The following is a 21,346-nucleotide window of genomic DNA, read 5'->3' as shown; positions in this document are numbered from 1 at the left end:
GCTGGGACTGCTCTTCAGAAAAGCACGATCAAGATCACATTTGGGTGCCTATGGAGAGCCAGCTGCAGTCACTCATCCTAGCCCATCACAGACACTGGTCACCTCACCACAGCCAGATATTTAGCTTAATTGTCAAAGAACCAAACCATTATTTCTGCCTCAGAGTAGCTAAAAAAATTTTTAAGTTTGTTTATTTTGAGAGAGAGAGAGAGAGAGCACAAGCAGAGGAGGGGCAGAGAGAGAGAGGGAGAGAGAGAGAGAGAGAAGAGAATCCTAATCAGGTTCTTCACTGTCAGTGCGGAGCCCCATGTGGAGCTTGAACCCACGAACCATGAGATCACAACCTGAGCTGAAACCAAGAGTCAGACGCTCAACCTACTGAGCCACCCAGGTGCCCTGAGTAGCTGAATTTTTTGATTGAACTCAATAGCGTTTTGTTCAGTTTGGTCAGGAACAAAACTGAGTGGTTTCTGCATTAAATTTTCCAATTATATTTCTGTTATCATCCCTGGATACCTCATCTCATAATGGTGAAAGGCAAAAACAAAAGAACAGAAAAATAAGAAACCACCTTATCTTTTGGTGCCAACTAGTTTCAATATAATTGTATCAGTTATATATCTTATTTCCTTTAATTAGTTGGCTTGAATGTGTTCTTTGATTTCAAACCTATTTTCCCAGGAGAAGTAGCACTTCTTCTATATGTGGAAGAAGACACAGGTTCTTTGGGTTCCAAAGAAGCTATTCACAAAAACCCTGCCCATTCACAAAATGAAATCAGTGATGTCCTACCTGAGCTCATTTTCAACCCTGAATCCTTTCCTTCGCGCCAGCTCCATGAGGAAGGCTCTGCGGGTGGTTCCCATTTTCTTCTCCAAAATATAGAGAACCAAATCCCGAAACTTGATGTCATGCGGAGGAGAGACCATTGAGGCACCCATCTGCCTGGGCCTCTTCTTCCGAGGGCCCGAGTGGGCCATTTGCAAAGGATCCATGGGAAGAAGCTTCTGATGCTTCTGCCTGTGCCATCGATCGGTGTCTCCAGAAGTGAGGGAGAGACTGCCCTCCTTCATGAAGAGCTCTGATGTCATCTTACTGGCAGACTCTGATGTCAGGGAAGGGTTTCCTGGGCCCTGCCCTGGTGATAGCTTCCTGCTGAAGAGCAACGGAGAATTTTTATCTCCGTCCAACTCATTTGTTCAATGTGGAGATCGTAACGGAAACAGTAAGTTAACTTCACTTTCCTATGTATAATCTCACCAGATCCTCAGAGTAACCTTGTGAGGAAGGTAGGGAAGCATTATTATTCCCATGTTAGCATCTACCTATTTATGGTTCATTTATTCGTTCAGGCCCCTCTTGTCTTTGTCGTCTATTCCTTTTTAACCTTCCAACTTGCTTGGTTCTCTTCCTCTCTTGGGCAATCATTATAATACATTGGATTTCTATAGGTTGTGTGGGTGTTATACGATGCACGCAGTTGTTTTGATTTTACGTGAATGGCATTGCTAAGTTTCTCATTCTGCTGATCACTTTTTTATTCAAAACTATGTTTTCAGTTCCCTCCACGTTGCTCTATGTGCTAATTTGTTCATGATGGACACTTTAGCTATGTTGGTGCATTTTGTAAGTGAGGAAACCAGGTCTCAGTTGACTCAACATCATAGAGTAAAGAGGCAGAACCAGGTCCTGAACTCAGGTTTTCAGACTCCAAATGTTATATATCTCAGTTTTGTCAGTGGATTAAGTTTGCTTGGAGAATAGTCTATTATGTAACTCTAAACTTGGATCTTTTGGGATGGAATGGGATGATCTTTAGATGAGAATTGCTGTCATAAAAAGGCATTTTCATAATTTTATGTGCAAAATAAAAATTAGTATCTCTCATCAATATACTTTATAAATCTCATTTCTTGACCATCTACCAAGTGGCCAGGGCAAGCATCTATAAGCCTTAGCCGATTGAATTTTCATAATACCACTGCCTGGTAGGTGTTGGCATCCCCAGTGAGGTAAACAACTTGCTCAAGGTCACAGAGCTAATAAATGGTTATAGGTAGGAAATTATCAAGCTAAGTTGAACTCAGATCTGTCTGCTTGGCACAGAGGAAGCACTTCAAATAAATGTCATTTGGTAGTAATTTGATGTTTTGTTTTTAGAGAAGAACGAGTTCGATCTGAAATCAGATCTATATGTTTTATAAAACTATTAAATCAACAAAATATGATGTTAACCACTGTCTTATTTAATCTGCTTTGAATCACTGGTATTGAAAAGATCACCAGCAAAAATTTTAAATGCGATGATGGCTGTCTGGTTATCAGGCTATTGTCTATCAGCCCCAAATCCACCTTTCTCTCCTGGGCTCTATGAGGTTGGGGGTGGGACTGTGTAAATGCCATTTCTCAAGGTCAGCGGGCTCCCTGCTAGTCTCTACCAGTAGGAGGCACTAGGGGGACTAAGTCCAAGGCTGGACCCTAACTGATACACTGTCCAAATAAATGAAGCACAGGTGGGGCGCCTGGGTGGCTCAGTCGGTTAAGCGTCCGACTTCAGCTCAGGTCACGATCTCGCGGTCCGCGAGTTCGAGCCCCCCGTCAGGCTCTGGGCTGATGATGGCTCAGAGTCCGGAGCCTGCTTCCAATTCTGTGCCTCCCTCTCTCTCTGCCCCTCCCCCGTTCATGCTGTGTCTCTCTCTGTCTCAAAAATAAATAAACGTTAAAAAAATTTTAAAAAAAGAAATGAGGCACAGGAAATGAGGACCCACCTACACTGCTGGAGGTATATTCCTTCTAAAAGGAACTCTAACAACAACAAAAATCTTTAAGATGTCCAAATCCCCTAAACTAGCATTTCCATTTTTTTAAGAAAGAGAGACACATAAATATGAATGCACTAAGAGGTTCATCACAACATTTTACAGAGAAGACTTAAAAAAAAACAAACAAACCATGAATGTCCAATAACAGCAGGAGGTGATAAAGTATGACAGGACCTTACGCAGCCACTAAGACCATGTCATAAGGAAATATTGTAAAACATGGGCAAACGTTCACAATCTAATAATTGTAAAATCAGTGTATAAAATAATAGTTACTGTATGACATCAGTTTTGAAAGAGAAGACTAGAGAAGTATATGGCAAGCTTAATATAATAGTAGATATCGCTGTTTGTAGGGTTTATGCATGATTTCTATTTGTGCTTTTCTGTGTTTTACCAATTCTCTATAATAAACATGAGTCATGTTTGCCACCACAAACACAGACAACTTAGAAAAATTACCTTGAGTTGACACCAGGTGGCCTTATGCAAGCTATGATTCAAAGGTAGGAGGTTGCTCAGAGTAAGCTAAATGGCAATGGATTGTGTTTTCTGCTAATTACACACAGGGCTGAGGGACAAACGCTTTTACATTTTGTATAAAATCCCATCTCTCTACCAGGCAAGACCCCACTGAGGAATGGACGGGGCTGTGTTATCCTGCTTGGTTTAGATAACTTACTGAAACTGAATCTGGGGAGGGGATCTGTGGCTTCTACGTCCTTTTTCCTGCCTCTGAGGGTCCCTTCCAGGGGTATCATGTAACCTGTGCTAGGATGACAGTTATGAGAGCTGAGGCCATTGTCATGGCAGGAGGAAGGGAGGCGTGAAGCCCCTTGGCCTCACCTTAAAACGGGGCTGAGCCTACCAAAGTCTCATCATTTCAGGAATTAAATTAAATCATGCTCACGAAAGTGCCTGGGAAATCACAAACCACTGTACAAAGGTCAATTGCTATTGTTATTCTCACTGGCATTGCTGCTAATGGCAGGAATTGATTAATTTCTTCTTACTGAGCCATCATCTTCTGGAGCTATTTGCACCAGGTGTTGAGCACGCCCTTGGTCCAGTGTATGGGGTCAGTCAGCTCCAAATCTCAGTGGCTTAACACGACACAAGTTTTTTTTCTCTAACGACATTTTTTGGGTAGAGGATTCTCCTTCACTCAAGACTCAGACTGATGGAAGCTTCACATTTTTGTACTTGGACTACTTGGACTATGAGGTTGTCTTGGTCACCGTGGCAGAGAAGAGGGCACTGGGGGTCTTGCATTAGCAATTAAATGCTTTGTCTCAAAAATGATATACATGACTGCTGTTTATAGCCCTGGTCAGAACTAGTCACATGGCCCCACCTAAATGCATCAGGGCTTGGAAATGCAGGGGAGCACAGGGGAATTGGGGGCAGCTTTCCTGTTCCTGCTACGCCCAGGATCAAGGTATTGATTAGTTTTGGAGACTCCCTATCAAGGGGATGTTACTGCATCTGCACTAAAGCCACAGCAGAGTTTATGGAGGACGATAGCCCTGCACTTGCTAGAGGAGAAGCTCAAGAGAAGGACCACACTGTACAGTGGTCAGGCCATTCTAGGGCCTTCCTTGAATTCCAAGCTGTTGGTGTGGTCCTGGGGACAGGAAGATCTGATCTCTCTAAAACACTTCCATACCAACTGTTCCTCCTTTCAAGTGGCATATAGGGAGGGACGTCCTTTATAAAGTGTCAAAGCTATCCTAAATTCGGATCAGGTGCCTCCCTGCCTGCCCAGTCTTCTGGGCCACTTTGCCCATAAGAGCATGTGTCACTCTGTATTGCAATGCTCTAATCCCCTGTGTGTACCTGGACTTATTATAGTCCAGTGGGGCAGGAGTCATATAGGTTGTATTCACGTCTGAGTCCCCAGCATCTAACACAACACCTTGTTCAGTAGGCACCAGTTAGTGTAGAATAAGCTAGAAACCAAATGTAAGTTGATGTTATTATTATTATTAAGCTTCTATGCTGTTTGGGTAACTATGATATGAATCTTCAGCCATGACCGCCCTTCTCCACCCTAGAAGTTCCCAACTAAATGCCTCTTCAAAATGAGCAAGTATAATATAGTTGTTAGGGAGCCAGACTGCCTGAATTCAACACCCAGACATTTATGAGCTGTGTGACTTCGGGCAAGTTACCAGACCTCTCTATGCCTCAATTCCCTCATCTGTGCAATGAGGATTATAATGATTTCTATCTTAACGGTGGTTATGAGGACTGAATAAGCACTTCAAAGAGTGCTGGCATGCAACAAGTCCTCAGAAGTGTCCACTGTGAGTAGAACAGCTCAGCCGTCTTGTTCCACTTCCCTCCTCTGTCCCTCCCTGTCCTGTCTCTGCGTCCCCATACACTTGAGAGGTATCTTCTCAGAGTACTTCCCTCTGGCCTTTTGGTTTCCCTAGACTCTTTCAATAGTGGTGTCAGGCCCACTCAAGAACAGACTCAGGATCTCAGAGACCAAAGGGGTGCCCTGCTATGATTCCCAACATGGGTTCCAAGGAACACAAGTCTCACGCAGTGTTCTGGGCAAAACGAAAAGTTCTGTAGTGAATTAGGGGCACCTGGGTAGCTCAGTCAGTTGAGTGTCCAACTTCGGCTCGGGTCACGATCTCACAGTTGGTGAGTTCGAGCCCCACATCCAGCTCACTGCTGTCAGACTGTCAGCACAGAGCCCTCTTTGGATCCTCTGTTCCCCCTCTCTGTCCCTCTCCCGTTTGCGCTGTCCCCAAAATAAATAAATGGTCAGAAAAAGTTCTGTAGTGAATTAAGTTTAGGAAAGCCAGACGAACTATACAATTTGTGTTAGAACATTAACGTTTTCAAGAAGACTTGCAGTAAAGAAACCTCTTAAATTGTGTTTAGCCCGATGTATTCCCAGGTTGCCTGTATTTTTGTTTGTTCATTCTCCAGAACACCTGTGGAATCTTGTCAAACACAGCAAGTGTTGACGGCTCCATATGTACTAAGCCTTGGGGCCTGGAGTTAGGCCTAGTAACCACCTGCCACTCACCAGGTATGTGACCTTGGACAAGTCACTTAACCCATGCGATTAATTGTGAAATGCCAACTTCATCATTACGGTGCCAACTTCATCACATTGTAAGTGAGGAACAAGAGAACATAAACATACCCACCTGGCCCACGGGCATACTTGGCCCTGTTCTACGCTCACCTTCACCTTGCCACTCCCAGGTGCTGGCGGATACGCCCTGGGCTCCGGGCTTGGGTAGGTAGTGCCAGCCTACCTGAAGGAGCACCTCTTGTCATTGACTGCCACTGTCACACTTTTATGCAATGGCTGCCCTTCTAGTTTAATGTTGATTTGTTCTTCCATTTTGGGTAGTGCTTGGTATCCTTCTGATCATTCTTAGACACCTTTATGAGTGGAGGGAGAGGGAGAGGGTTGCATATGTTCCCTGGTTTGGTGGAGAAGTGAGTCTCTTCCCATCAACAACATTATTTTTGTCCCTGGGAGTCCCGTTGCTCTGTTTTCGTGCTTTAGAAGAATTCAGTTTGAGAGAGAACACTTCTGCTTCCGGTAGTTTTATTTTCTTTTATATACCAAATATCTTGTATCATGTACTCATTTCAAGCTGTAGATCTGGGAAACCTGCCATCCCCAAACGTGCGGGCAGGGTTTTGTTTTGGTTTGGTTTTTTACCGAGCACCAGCTTCCTCTGCTGCCTGAACAGCTGTGTTTGGTTTGGGGGCAGCAAATGTTTTCTGGAGCTTAGAAGTGCCTCCTTGGGAAAACCTATAGAGTTTCTTGCATGACAGAAGTCTTGGAAACGTTGCTTCTTACCACTGAGAAGCAATCTGTAGCTATGGATCCTTCATGCTAATAAATACAAGGAAACTCTACATTTTAGTTATGACTTGGGGTTTCACCTTTCCCCACAAGGTGAGAAAGGATGGCAAGAACAAGGAAACGGATGGAAACCGCAGCTTATTTGTGACTCTGTGACTAGTCTTTATTCAAAACTATTTATGAAACTCCAGCGGTGCACAAAATGGTGGCTGAAAGCATGCATAGCAGGCATGGAGGGGAGAAAGCACAGGTACTTGCCTCAATGGAGAGTTTGAAAAGAGAGCTGGGATTTTATCTGCAAAGAATTGGGGCCTTAGGAAAATTAATCAGGCAGTCGCGAATGGGATGAGCGGAAGGGAAGAAATTAGGAGAAAATGGTGATAATCTAGACGTGAGGTGATCGAAGACTGAACTGGGGTAGCCAAAGGAAGCCTGAGTGAAATGAGAGTGACAGGAGCTGATGACTGTGCTGGTGGCCGCTGGGTGGGGCCCCTGGGGTCATTTATGGCCCCTGGACACCTGGTGGGGAAGTCCTCCAGTACTGCCAGTGCCCGGATGATTTCCAGATCTTTCTTTCCAGCCCATTCCTCTCTCTCTGGGGTGCCAGGCCCATTCAGGTTCCTCTTATGGGTCTTAATCAAAATGCCTAAAACAGAAACTACTCGCCCACACTCCCCAAACCACTCCTTCACTTCTCTCCCCAGATCCCTTTAGTTCTCTCCTTGTCACTTGATGGGGTTTCTGAGATAACTAGTAACCTCTCCGTCCCCTCTAGATGATACACCACAAAGCAGCCCAGGGGTCAGACAGGCAGCGGGGAGCATGTGAATGTTAGACACTGGCTGGCAAAGTTCCAGAACGTTTAGCCTTTGGTTTTTGTCAGCGGGCACTAGCCGGCTCCACCATGCCGTGTGATCTGAGTCACTAGATGAGCTTCATTTCTAGTAAAGGGGAAAATTTAGCTTGATTCTTTAGCTCCTACCTTCAGGACACCTAGAATAAAAATTGAGAAGTTCATGATATGATCACAGTACGCCAATGGAATAGCAGTCACGGTCATCTGTAAGGGTGTCAGACTTTATGAAGTCCTCAACACCTCTTTGGATCTCCTGCTGACAGAATTCCAAGGAGAGAGGGGAGGGAAGAGGCAGGAATGGTGCTCACAGAGGAGGGAGCCCGCTGCTCCAGGGCCAGGAGGGAGGGAGGGAGGGAGGGAGGGACCGGGTCTCTGAGAGTGCCGAGCACCTGAGCTGGCACTGGGTTGGCACTGGAGAGCTTCTGAGCGGGACAGTGGCAGGGTCAAGTCAGCCTGGTGGGAGGCGTAGAGTGGTCAGGGAGGGGGCGCCTCGCACATGTGCAGATCCAAAGCCATGACTCCAGCTGGGAGACCATTGTGATCGGTCGGGGGAAAAGCTGACAAAAGTTTAAACTGGAGCCATTCATTCATTCGCCAATATTTATCATGTGGCTAGGATGTTCCGGGCACTCTTGTACTCAATAAGAAAACAGAGTGTGGGGCGCCTGGGTGGCTCAGTCGGTTGAGTGTCTGACTTTGACTAGGGTCATGATCTCGCGGCTGGTGATTTCGAGCCCCACATCGTCGGGCTCGGGCTCGCTGCTGTCAGCGCAGAACCTGTTTCCAATCCTTTGTCCTCCTCCCTCTCTGCCCCTTGCCCGCTTCCACGCTCTCTCTCAAAAACAAATAAACATTTAAGAAAACAGAGGGAATAAAACACACTATCCCTGCTCTCATGAAATGTATGCTCTGTTAAAGGGAAACAGACAATAAATATAATTAATAATGAACTAGAGTAGGCCAGATGATGGTAAGTGCTATGGAAAGAAAGGGAATGGATGGGGTGGGGTGGGGGTGGCCATTTTAACAGAGATGACCAGAAGTCCTCACCGAGGAGGTGACATTTGGGCAAAGGCCTGAGAGAAGCTACTGGCCATGGGGATAGAGACTGGGGATAAATGGGACAAAGCAAGGAGGTAAATCATGAAGAAACAACATTGAAAAGAATCTCACAATTATTTAGACATTGAATTGGAGAATAGGATCACAACCAAAACTGTAAAAATATAGAATTAAACCAAATTTGAAGTGTGTTTGTCCTTTATGGTTTGAAGAGAGTCAGTTGAATTGTTCAGTTATTCTTCTTTTTATGTTTATTTTACTTATTTATTTTTTTGGGGGGAGAGAGAGAAGGAGCTAGTGTGGGAGGGGCAGAGAGAGGGAGGCAGAGGATCCAAGGCGGGCTCTGTGCTGATAGCAGAGCCCAATGTGGGCACGACCTCACAAGCCATGAGATCATGGCCTGAGCTGTAGTCAGATATTCAACCAACCGAGCCACCCAAGTGCCTTTACCAGACTTTATGGGGGCAATTCTATGCTATCACAGTATTGGTAACTCTGGGGTTTGAGATGGTCTGATGTTAGAGGGAAAGGAACAGTGGAGGCTGAGGACAGCAATATGCTTCATATTCCCTGATGCTCCTTGTCCCTTAGGAATGAACTGTTGCCCCCTCCTGCTACCAACGTTACCACAGTCGCAGATGTCCCCTGTCATGGCTGCAGACTGTGCTGCCTACAGCCCCCCCTTATTTCAGAGGCACGCGTTTCCTCTGCTGCAGCGAGTGCTGTGAGCTGATGGCTCACTGCCAAAGGGAGCCACCTGGCCTGCGGGCAGGACCCTCCCTGGAGACAGCCACATGGGAGGGGGGTTACGAAGGCCAGACCATCTTGCCTCAAGGGGTGACAACTCTGAAGCCCCCCGTCCCAGCTCCAGAGCATCCTGTGGGATCAGCTGAGGCCTGTGTCGTGTCTGCACTGGGGAACAACTATCCTCTCGAGGTGTGCATTTCCTTCCCCTCCAACAGATGTGGATCCCACAGGCATCCCGGATCGGCTTCCTGCACACATTTCAGGATCAGCTTCCCGGGAACTCGTCCTAAGAACACACCTTGGACACTTAAGGATTCTGATTGTCTTCTAACTGCCTAACTACCTACCTAGGTCATAACCTTCTTGATGATAAAGGAGACCATCCTCGACCCCTTTGTATACCCTCGGGGGTGTAGAACTCATCCTTGCACACAGGCGACTGTCCTCAATTACAGGCTTAAGAAGCTTTCTGCTTCCATCCAGAGATGCCAGTGAGAATCCTGAGGATGACACAGAAGAGAACAGCTCAGGCCCACAAGTGTTTGTGCCAAACCATTTCTCTAAAGCTGGTTTTGCTGGGGATGCGGCCAAAACCCTTTTATTCCCTGCCAGGAAGTGAAAGTCTTTTATCAGCACCTGGGAGGAAAAAGGGGTTCAACCGCTCAGGCTCAATAGAAACAATCCTACATCGGTGAATATGGTATGAAACCCAGCTCTGAGTTGGATGCAACAATGAGAAATTTCTGTTGAATGTGTGTTTCTCAAAGAGAATAATTTAAGGGGAGGGGAGGGGAGCAGGCACTCACTTAAAAGACATAGTAATCTTTTTTCATAAGGGTTTGTGAGCAATTGTTTACTTTCTAAAAATAAGACAAATTTCATATTCAATGTTTAAAATTAGAGACACAATAGTTTAGTTTCTCCTCGTGTGCCACATGATGTGATTATATTTCACCAAGATGTTTTAACTTGTACAAACCTTATGCTATTGTGGTGGTTCCTTTCAAAGTTTTCTAAGGTAGTGGATTACTTAGTCTCAAAGGAACTAAACCTGTCTGAGCTCTATTAGAAAAGGCAGAAGAGGATCCAGCATAAAGAATTACAGCTGGAGTCTGCTTCAGACAGCTTAGGAGGAAAACATGGGGAGAGAAGAGGGAGAATTCCAGAAAAATCCAAGAAGAGCCCAACAGCTCTGAGAAGAAAATTCCCTAAATTTTAGATGTTAGAGTCTCCAGGGGCACAGTGGGTGTTTTAGTCAGTTTGGGCTGCTTATAATAAAAATACCACAGACGGGGCAGCTCAAAAAACAGAAATTAATTTCTCACAGTTCGGAGACTAGAGAGTCCAAGATCAAGGTGCTGGCCAATATGGTTCCTGGTGAAAACCCGCTTCTTGGTTTGCAGAGATGGCTGCCTTGTCACCGTGTCTTCATGTGGCAGAGAGATGGTGTCTCTAACGTCTCTTCTCAGAGGGGCACTGATCCCGTTCGTGAGGGTTCCTATCTTCCTGTCCTAATGGCCTCCCAAATGCGTCACCTCCAAATACCACCACACTGGGGGTTAGGACTTCAGCGTGTGAATTTTGGGGAGTCACAACAATGGGTAAAAAGCAAAAGCAAAACCAAAAAACATTGTTGACTTGTTACCTGCAGACACTGCTATGTGAATATTTGTTCTCTACTGAGAACGTCGGTTCGCATCCCTGGCTACACAGTACAACTACCTGAGTTTTTGAAATGTCAGGGACCAGTCTCCATCCCAGGCAAACAGAGGCTGATGCAACTCCTGGCTTGGGATTTCACTGTGGGCGGTCATTGTGGATAGCTGCCATCGCTAACTCTCGTTTGTCTTCCTTCAGATAAAGCTCAAAAGATACGGAGACGTAGATTCCTTTCTTACTCCTTTTGATATTTGCATTTGTTAAATGAAATCACTACTTTTAATTTGTTTAATGTTTTTCTCAACATTCTGGACAACTTGGACTCGTTCCACTCAGCGCTTAGCAGGTGGCATCACTCAGGGCTTCGGGAGAAGGCACTGTCACCTTTTGAGTCATAGCTCCGCTTTGTCACCACCATGTGAGGCAGTGCTCCCCAATGCCGCAAGGGCACGGGACCACATGCTTCTCTCATATACCCAGGAGCCACCTTGGAAGTAGTACATTTCCTGGAGTTACGTGAGCCAAAAGTGGGTTATGTAATGGGACGATTTCGATTGGGCTGAAATGGCTACCCGGGACTAAACTTTAGTTCTTTTCCCACCTTCCAACAAGAAGAAAGAAAATCAGCTCTTCTACAGACAAGATAACAAAGCTCACATTTTCTCTGTACACATGAGGTAAGTGATGTTGCATCCTGATACATGAACTTATATGCCTGTGTGTGTATACACGTCCACACTGCAGGGCAAGGTAAGGCAAGGCCGTGTACACAAGAAACTAGAAGTACAGGCCAGCTGTGGGCAGCCCCTAGCACGGTGTGGGATTCTGGCTTCGGAAAAGGAATACCAGCTTCTTGGGGGCGAATCCTGACACACACGTATGTGAAATGCTGCAAAATAAAACCCCTCAGTGGTGCGGTTAACAAGCCAATTTGCCTGGGAACCACTGTAGTTCCATGAGCTGGCCAGACGGGGGAGCTTCATTTCCAATGATGGATGCCCCATACTTGGAAGTTCTAGTTGTCACCATTTGGTGTCAGTATTTTCTATCTTAAAAAAAAATCTTGGGGGCACCTGGGTGGCTCAGTCGGTTAAGTGTCTGACTTATCCTGACGGCTCGGGTCATGATCTCACAGTCGGTGAGTTCAAGCCCCGCATCAGGTTCTGTGCCGACAGCTCGGAGCCTGGAGCCTGTTTCAGATTCTGTATCTCCCTCTCTCTCTACCTCTCCCCTACTTGCACTCTGCCTCTCTCTCTCAAAAATGAAATAAAAACATAAAAAAAATTTTTTTAATCTTGGTAAAAATTAAAGTTCCTGTTGAAGAAAGTCTGGAGCATTTGGTTGTGAATAAATTACTTTATGGAAAAAATGTTTAATATTCCTCCTGTGGGTATTCAACCTTGCCAGCACAGGAGGGCAATGGTGGTGCAGGGGAGGGGGGAGCGGGAACTTGAATGCTCATCCCCACCACCACCCTCTGAGATGCAGCCTCCATTTGGGATGGAGACTGGTCCCTGATATTTTAAAAACTCAGGTAGTTGTACTGTGTAGCTAGGAATGTGAACCAGAGTTCTCAGTGGAGAACAAATTCTTATGTATCTATTTTTTTTTTAATGTTTATTTATTTTGAGAGAGAGAGAGAGAGAGAGAGACAGAACATGAGCAGGTGAGGGGCAGAGAGAGAAGGAGACACAAAATCCCAAGCAGGCTCCAGGCTCTGAGTTGTTAGCACAGAACCCCACACAGGGCTCGAACTCATGAGCTGTGAGACCATGACCTGAGCCGAAGTCAGATGCTAGCCTACTGAGCCATCCAGGCACCCCAAGAACAAATATTTATGTAGAAATGTTTGCATGTACCAAGCAAACAGTGTTTTTGGCTTTGCTTTTCTTTTTTGCCCATTGGTATGGGCTGAATATTTGTATTTTCCTGAAATTCACCCCTTCATTTCCTGCTTGGTAATTTTTTTCCTCTGTGCTCAGAAAGGGCAGCATCTTCTTTATCTGCAAAGGCCAGCATAGGATTACACCATTCATTCATTGGATCAATAGATTTTTAAGGATCAGCATTGTGTAACACGGGTCCCTCCTTTTCCAGAGCTTAGAGATTCTAGATGGCATCACAAACGGGGTAGAGGAGGCTGCCGGAGGCTGAAGTTCTGTAGGGAAAGAGGCAGGTTCTGGCTTTGAGCCTGGCTTTGCCACTTAGCAGCTGTGTGGCCTTGGGCAAGAAACTTAACTTCTCTGAGCCACAGTCTCCTCATACATAAAACAGGCATGTTATAAAATTTCTTCCAGTTTACCATGAAAGTTAGGTGTTACTTGCACTCACGGGTACTAACTGAATGTCTACTTAGTGTGGGCTAAGGGCTGCTTAGCCCTTGGGTCGTGCAACAGCATAGGGCTTGGAGCCGAGTCTAGGTTCACTATCCACCCCTGGTGACAAGTAATTGGCTGAAATCCTCCATATGTGCATTTAAATTTGTATAAACATTGCCCAACAGCAAATTGCTCCCCTTTGAGGATATGTTAATTCACACCTGGATTATACAACAGAAAGGTGGGAATGAACCGTGTCCTCACCCTCTTAACACCCAGTAAGTTATCAGACTTTGGGATCTTTGCCAATCTGACATGTGGCAAAGGTATCTCAGTAGTTTTCATTTGCATTTCCCTTAATATGAGTGAGTTTGTGTGTCTTTCCATCTCCTGAAGGGCTCTATTTCTGCAAACCATCCATTTATATCTTTTGCCTATTTTCCCACTGGACGTGTTGTGTTTTTCTTGGTGGTTTCTGGGATTTGGTTCCCTATTACAAAATTAGCCCTTTTTCTGCATATAGGTTGCAAGTTCTTGCCCCAATTTGTCCTCTGACCTTTGATTTGGTGAATGGTGGTGATGGTGGTGTTTTTTAAACATACGATTTTTTTTTTTAATGTAGCCAATAGATTGTCTCTTTCATGACTTCCATGCTTTGTGCCAGACTTGGAAAGCACCTTCCCATTCTGAGACTCTGAGATGAAAACAAAATCTGTGTCCTCCTTTAGTTTTCTTTAATGATTTTATTTTCATGGTTACATCTTTAATCTGCTTGGAATTTATTTTTGTGTACCAAGTGAGGTACTGGATCCAAGTTTCTTTCCCCACACAAGTAACTTCCTAGTTGTCCTAGATTCTTTTATTAAATAATCCATATTTTCTCCACTGATTTCAAACCTACTTAAGTTTTGAAAGAAGGTCAGAGACTTCTAAATTTGGCAGCAGGAGGATGTCCAAGCTGCAAAACTTTGGACTAGGTTTGTAGCTCTTTCTGAGTTGTGCCTTTTGTCATTTGGAAAAAGAAATGCAGGTGCATTGTTCTGAAAATGTAGTTCAACAACCAACTGTGTGGGAGAGTGGAAAAAACATGGGCTCCCAGGTCAGAAAACCCGACTTTACTTCTTCTGGTGAGTAATTGTGGGCCAGTCACTTAACTGCTCTGTGCCTCAGTTTTGTCCTCTGTAAAATGGACCTAATAATAGCATCTGTCATACCGTATTGTGAAGTTCAAGTGCATTAATATATGTGAAAGAGCTTTATAAACTACAAAGGTCTCTGGGCACATTTTTGAAGTTTTACAAGTTGGTACAGCATTGCCGGTTAACTTAGGCAATACAATTCCAGATTTTTAAATTTATTAACTTTCTGGAAATCCTTCCAACTTCTTTGGAGATGGTTAGCTTCTTTCTCCTTGCTGATGAGTGTTCTGGGTTTGCTGATTTTTTGCTTATTTGTCTGTTTTCTGACAGCATCGGAGTGGAGGAAGGAAGAGAAGACTGGGAAGTTAGATCACCCATTGGGTTTTGAGGGAGGAGGTGAATCAGCAAGTGGGGGGAGGGGACGGATTTGGTGGAAGGAGGGAAAACCAGAGGGAGAGTGAACAAGCTAATTTACGAGCTAATCTTGTAAATATAATTATTTCCTAGGAAATGTTAAAATTTGCTGTTTTTTTAATTTGCAGCAAAGTTTTGTGGGTGGTACAGAATGAAGGCTGAATGTTAGGCAGTGGAATGCTGGGTCAGAGTCCCTTGTCTTCTTAACGTCCCCAGCTTCCTCATCTCTGAAGCGGCGACACTCATAAAAATGCAGCCCCTATGCTCACATGAGACCAGATTGGGGGCTGGAATAGGCAACTGAGGAAAAAGCGTAAATCTCATGACGGTGACTTGAGTGCCCCCACAGAATGCAATCTGCTTCCTCTGCACACAATCCTGCTGGAGACAGGTGCACCTGGAGGCCCAGCAACCAACCTTCCCTGTTCCCTGTCCCCACTTTGAAGCCAGCAGAAGTCTGGGCAGAGGAAGATGCCACTGCTCTCGTGCCAAGTTTGCAAGAAAGGACATGGGACAATGACTTCATTGTCACAAGGGGAAGAGAGATTGCCCAGGAAGACAAGGGGTGAGGACACTGGTGGGGACTTGGCAGGGGTTTCGGGGGGATTGTCCGTGAGACCAGCGGCAGAAGGACCAGGAGAGAATGAAACTACCATTTGGGCTGCAGGTGCGGGGCACTTTGTGAAGAGCAACGTGACTGTGATTTGATTTGTTCGAACGCAAGAAACCTGTTCTACAGAGTTCTCTCAGCCGTAAACCTGGCTTGACCCGCTCTGATGATCAGTTCCTGGTGGCTAAGGCGATCACAATCCCCACCTCTTCCACATACCTGTTACAGGCGCTTTCGGCCCCAGGGGAAAGGCAACTTCAAAATTCCTTCCATGTTTAGCACATTTTAAGTGTATTTTGTTAAGTTCTAAACCTTTGAAAACAGTCCCCCAACACACTTCCTTCATCAGTTGGCCCAGGTGCCATAAGGAATTACAATATTTTCTCTGTGTCAGTCGTTGTAAATGAGTGAATTCTCAGGAAGTGTATTGGAAACCACCACAGGAGGTTTGCAGTTTCTTGTGAGGTCACATTATTAAATTTTCACCTTGAATTTCTGGTTAATTCTATACCAGCCTATAGAATGTGTCTATGTGTGCGTGTGCTCTCGTTAATAAAAACCCTCCAGCAGGGCAGGCTCTGTGGGCACACACATGGCTGGTGCAGTCACCAAGGGCCCCACCCTCAGAGGAGTCCTGTCCTTGGTTCAATGTTCCCCCACCAGTGTCTTGACATTCTTTTTTTTTTCTTTTTTCTTTTTTAATGTTTATTTATTTTTGAGAGAGAGAGAGAGAGAGAGAGCAGGGGAGGGGCAGAGAGAAGGAGACACAGAATCCAAAGCAGGCTCCAGGCTCTGAGCTGTCACCACAGAGCCCAATGTGGGACTCGAACTCAGGAACTATGAGATCATGACTTGAGCCAAAGTTGGATGCTTAACCGACTGAGCCACCCAGGCATCCCCCAGTGTCTTGAAATTCTTAATAATTTTTTAACAAGGAGCCTCATGTTTTCAGTTTGCACTGGATCCCACAAAATGTATAGCCAGTCCTGCTCACTATGAGATATTGGACCTTGTTCAAAAGGGCAAGGAAGTTTTGGTTTTTTTTTAATGTTTAGTTTGGTAGTTATCAGTATTTTATTGTTTTGTTTTTTTTTTAATGCCTGCCACTCAGGTATGTAGAAGATTACATGTCAATGTTTGTAGGGAAAAATACTTCCTCATGCCAATGTATAGACAAAGGTATGAATCTCAAATAAACAGCAGTAAATAAATAGTTATGAAAGGGAAAAAGAGCTATAGTTGAATTAATTTCTTTGGTTCAGGAGCATTAATTCTCACTGCGTCATCCCCTCTATTTAGAGGAAGTGAGAGAGAAATAAAGAGACTGAACAGAGAAGGTCAAAGGTGTAGCAAAGAGAGCGGAAGCAAGGGTGGGAGAATGAAGTGAATCAAGTATTGAGCCCAAGAGTCTTCTTTCGATGCAAAAAAAGCAATTTGCATGGTCACCCCCTCTGATGTGTGCATTATCTGATGATATTGGCTTCTCAGGGACACAGACTTGTGCACTCTCTTCACTGTGTGGTTTAGAAATTTTGGCGTGTCTGTATTTGCTTTGCAGCCGATGAGCAACCTCATCTTGGTGATCTCTGAACCCAAAGAAAAACAGCTGTTCAGTGGCTTTGACACTTATCTATGTGCTTGGAGGGGCCCTACCGTTTTGCCTGAACCTGTGATAATAAAGTTAAAAAATAAGTTAGCTTCTTTTCTTATACTCTGCAAATACATACATTTCTCCCTCGATTCTCAGCATTGCTATATTATTATTATTATTATTATTATTATTTGGCTCTAGCCGTTTCTTCCGCCAGGTTTTCTCTTAAACGGGTATGGGTTCACCCATGAAATGATTCTGTTGCTTTAAGAGAGAAAAAAATGTCACACTTGGTTGGTCTGAAAATGTAACACCTGGCACCCATATTTAGAAATGTTGAGACACACACACACACACCAGCCTTTAGCACTGAAGTGTGCAAAACATCACAGGAAGCTCATTGAGTTCAATCATTTATTTGTAAGTTGGTTGTTTGGAACTTGAAAGCTTTGGAACTTTTCCCATAGAGGCAAAGCTATAAATGGGGCTTTGGTCCCCAGGCTCAAAAGACTGTTGCAGAAATGTCTACCGTGGCGATGAAAACAGAAAACGATTTTGTGGCAATGCAATAATTGAGCCCGAGAGAAAAGCTAAAGAAACTTGTTTCCTTTGAGTGCTTACACTTGAAGAGGAATGGATTTCCTCTAAGGAGGTGGCAGGGGCAGCTGGAGGTTTCCGAGGTGGCTGTGGGGCATTCTGGTGGCCCAGACTCTTTGTATACTCACTTTAAAGCCTGGGTGTTCTTCATCCTCCATGCAAAGGTGTACCACAGAGTGATTTCGTGTGACTCACATGTTTGAGTTCTATTTTGGGCTCAGAATGGAAAGGAAAGCAAGAGAGGAGGGGAAATTTTCTTCAGGTATCTGGAATTTTGGAAAAGGAGGGCAAATGAAACTGGGTGACCTTGCGGTGCCATAGCTCATGCTGTTCCCTTGGGAGAGAAAGTCCCTCACCACACAAGCTTCTTGTTTGTATGGAAAGCTCCAGCTCACAGGTCCTCTTCTCTAGGGAGCTGCCCCTGGTTTCCTAACTCTCCACTAGTACAGCTTCTCTCTGTCTCTCTCTGTCTCTCTCTCTCTCTCTGAAAGCACACTTCACCTTGTTTGTAATTGTTTGTATGTTTCCCCCACTTGATTAGGAACACTTCAAAGAAAAAATAATTTGAATTCATTTAAGAAAATCTCAGGAACCTACACAAGAATGTGTTTCATTTGTATATGTTGGAGCAAGCTGTGAACTGTAAAAAATCGGACTAGGGAAAGATAATGGGGACATCGTGTCCCCAAAGGGGAAGATTGAAGACTGTGGGGAAGAGGTCTCAGGTCAGAACCTACCCATCTCTCCCCACTTACCAGGAGTTTCACTAGTCCAGAACCTCTTGTCCTCTTGTCCAAGATGAATGGAAGAAGGAGACCTTGAGGAGGGTTAGGGGACCTAGATACTAAGAGTAAGCTGCTGCTTTACAAGCTATGGTGGCTATATTGTGAGGTTTCTCTGGTAGCCATTCTCCCTTCTTCCAATGACAGCCCCTGACTTTCACGTGGGGGTCAGGGGTCGGTCTTTGAACTAACTCCAAGATAGAGGACAGGGTATCACTTTCCCCTTGGCCTTGGTGTTGGCTTCAAGGATGTGACCAAAATATACAATCAGGATGGATCTCACACTTCTGAGGATGCTGTCACCGCCCTGTTGTTCTTGAACCTGAGGTTGGGGCAGCTAGAGTGATGGTGTGTTGGTGAATGTTTAATAATTACCTTCCAAACAAAAAAGCTCAACCAGTCCTGATGTATAGTGTTTGCCAACTCCTGTGGTGTAAATACTTCCACCATGACTGATTTCAAGCTCAAACACAGTGTGGCTGAAGATGGAGCTAGGAATGGATATATAGTGGCAAAAAATAAAATAAAATAAAATAAAATAAAATAAAATAAAATAAAATAAAATAAAATATAAATACCATAGATGTGAGTAAACTCAAGAGTGTAGATATTAGCAAAATGTAGTAACATAACCAGGAAGAGATGAGATGAGTTTTGAATACCTATTATGTTGGTTTTATATATAACTTATTTAATTATAGGCTTATATATTTGTTTTTCAAATAATGGCTATATTAACAATAGGTTCACAACATTTCTGAAAGCTTAGTTGTCTTCCAAAAGCTGGTATAAGCTAGATCCAGCAACCCACTGAGCCAGAGCTACCTGGTCACCTTGGAAGAAAGAATTAGGCAAGAGGGTCGGAGAGTGTGACAATCAGTCCTAACCATAGTGTTTGGGCCTTGAAATCTGTAGCTTGCTTAGCCCAAGACAGTTGGGTAAATCAACAATCTCCTTTCTTACTTAATCCAGCCTGAGTTGGGTTTTCTGTTACTTGTAATTGAAATAGTCCTACATGCGACACAAATTTTTTTTTCGTATTTGCATACTTCACATTTATAATTCAAGTAAAACTGACTTACAGTATATAGTGGGTTGAATGGTAGCCCTCCAAAAGATATGTATGTCTATGCCCTACCCCTTGGAACCTGTCAACCTTTTCCCAAAAAGTTCTTGGCAATTGAAATTAAATTTAAGATCTTGACATGAGATCATCTTGGGTTAACTGGATGGGCCCCCAGCCCAATGACAAGTGTTCTTATCAGGGACACCCAGAGGAGAGACCTGGCGAGAAGTAAGAAGGCCACATGAAGAGAGAGGCAGAGATTTGAGTTATGCAGCCACAAGCCAAGGTTCCAAAGAACCTCGTGGAGCCACGAAGAGCTGGAAGAAGCAAAGAAGGATACACCCCTAGAGACTTCGGAGGAAGCACAGCCTGCTCACACCTTGATTTTGAACTGTGGGCTCCAGAACGCGAGAGAATAAATTTCTGTTGTTTTAAGCCACCAAATGGGTGATAATTTGTTACAGAAACTCTAGGAAACTAATACAAGGTAGCAATATTTTACCTGCTTAACAAACATCTTTTCCTTCTTTATCCTAGTTCTAAGTGGAACAAAGATCCATTGTAGAATTTAGGGACATTTTTGAAGTGGATGCAATGATCGCCAGAGATAATCATATGCCAGTCTGCTCTGTTTGTATGCGTGTAATTATAAAACCTGAATCATGCTGTATGGACAGTTTCAGGTCACACTTTTATTTATTCATTTATTTTTTTGCCAATGCATTATGAAGATTTTCTTGTATCATTGTAACTTACTTGAAAATAGTGCTTTTAGTGGCTACAGAACATCCTATTTTATGGACATATCATAATTTATAATGTTACTACATTATTGTTAGATGAGTATACAATTCCTAATCCTGCACTATTATAAATAACTCTCCACTTGGGAAAATTTTCTAAAATTTTATTTTATTCTTTTGGGCATGTCAACATTTTAAGAATCCTGGTGCACATGACCAAGTTGTCTTCTGGGAGGTTTCTTTCAATTTGGAGCCCTGTCAGCCACAAGAGTACCCATTTAACAATGCCTTTGACAACCTTGAAGCCAATCACTTTTTAAAAGCTGAACCAATCTGATAGGTTAAAAGAAAATGGTACTTATACTTGCTTTAATTTGTTTCTTTGCTTTAGTGAGATCGCCAGCTTCCTCATCAGCCTTCCTTTTGTGAGTTAACTTTTTGTGCTCTCTGCTCACTTTTCTATTGGGGGATCAGCCATTTACTTATTGATTTGAAAGATCTCTTTAGTGCTGTTATAGAACATTTATGAAGATTTCTTTATAGAACGTCGCTTTCTATAAATATTTGTTACATTTTACACGAGGGTCCTCTGACTTACAAAAGAGCAAAATGTTGAAATCACATGAGACAAGAAGTCACTCTCTGGGAGGATGATAGTGATCTAACTGCACTTTTTTCATTATGACTTCAGGCTGGCACACGCATGCTTGGATGTTTCCAGTTTCTAAAAAGGGAATTGGAATTCTTCCATTCAGGTAACCTGCAGTTGGAGTTTTAAGCCATTTTGCTCTGGGGACAAAATTTTTAGGTTAAATAAATAGAATAAATAAATAGAAAAGCACTATACATTTTTTCATAAGCAATCTGATTCCTTGCTCTGATTCAACATGTCTTGACCACAGACATTGTTGACTTTGCAAAACAGAACATGCCGTGCATTGGTTGGGAGTAAGGAGATCTTAGTTCTTTCTGCTATTGCTTTTTTTCTGGTTTGGGGTCTTTCTCTAAAATGGACTTTTGCAAGTCATTTCACCTTCTGGTCCTTGATTTCCACATCTTAGCGTTGCTAGGTAAAATATAGGACATGATGCAATATTTG

The 21,346-nt window shown here is 43.9% G+C and overlaps 1 protein-coding gene across 1 annotated transcript in view; it reads right to left on the bottom strand.

Moving 5' to 3' along the window:
• Positions 1–1,087, bottom strand: part of DNTT (DNA nucleotidylexotransferase) — a 30,878-nt gene extending 29,791 nt beyond the window's left edge. The window contains exon 1 of the mRNA XM_027062729.2: positions 793–1,087. Within this exon, the coding sequence (XP_026918530.2) occupies positions 793–1,073 (281 nt within the window). The 5' untranslated portion in view covers positions 1,074–1,087. The remainder of the gene's footprint in view (positions 1–792) is intronic.
• Between the last annotated feature and the right edge of the window lie 20,259 nt (positions 1,088–21,346).

The sequence above is a fragment of the Acinonyx jubatus genome, chromosome D2 (assembly GCF_027475565.1).
Source record: "Acinonyx jubatus isolate Ajub_Pintada_27869175 chromosome D2, VMU_Ajub_asm_v1.0, whole genome shotgun sequence".
Lineage (NCBI taxonomy): Eukaryota > Metazoa > Chordata > Mammalia > Carnivora > Felidae > Acinonyx > Acinonyx jubatus.
The sequence above is the reverse complement of the archived record's forward strand: the minus strand, read 5'-3'. Positions and strand labels throughout refer to the sequence as shown.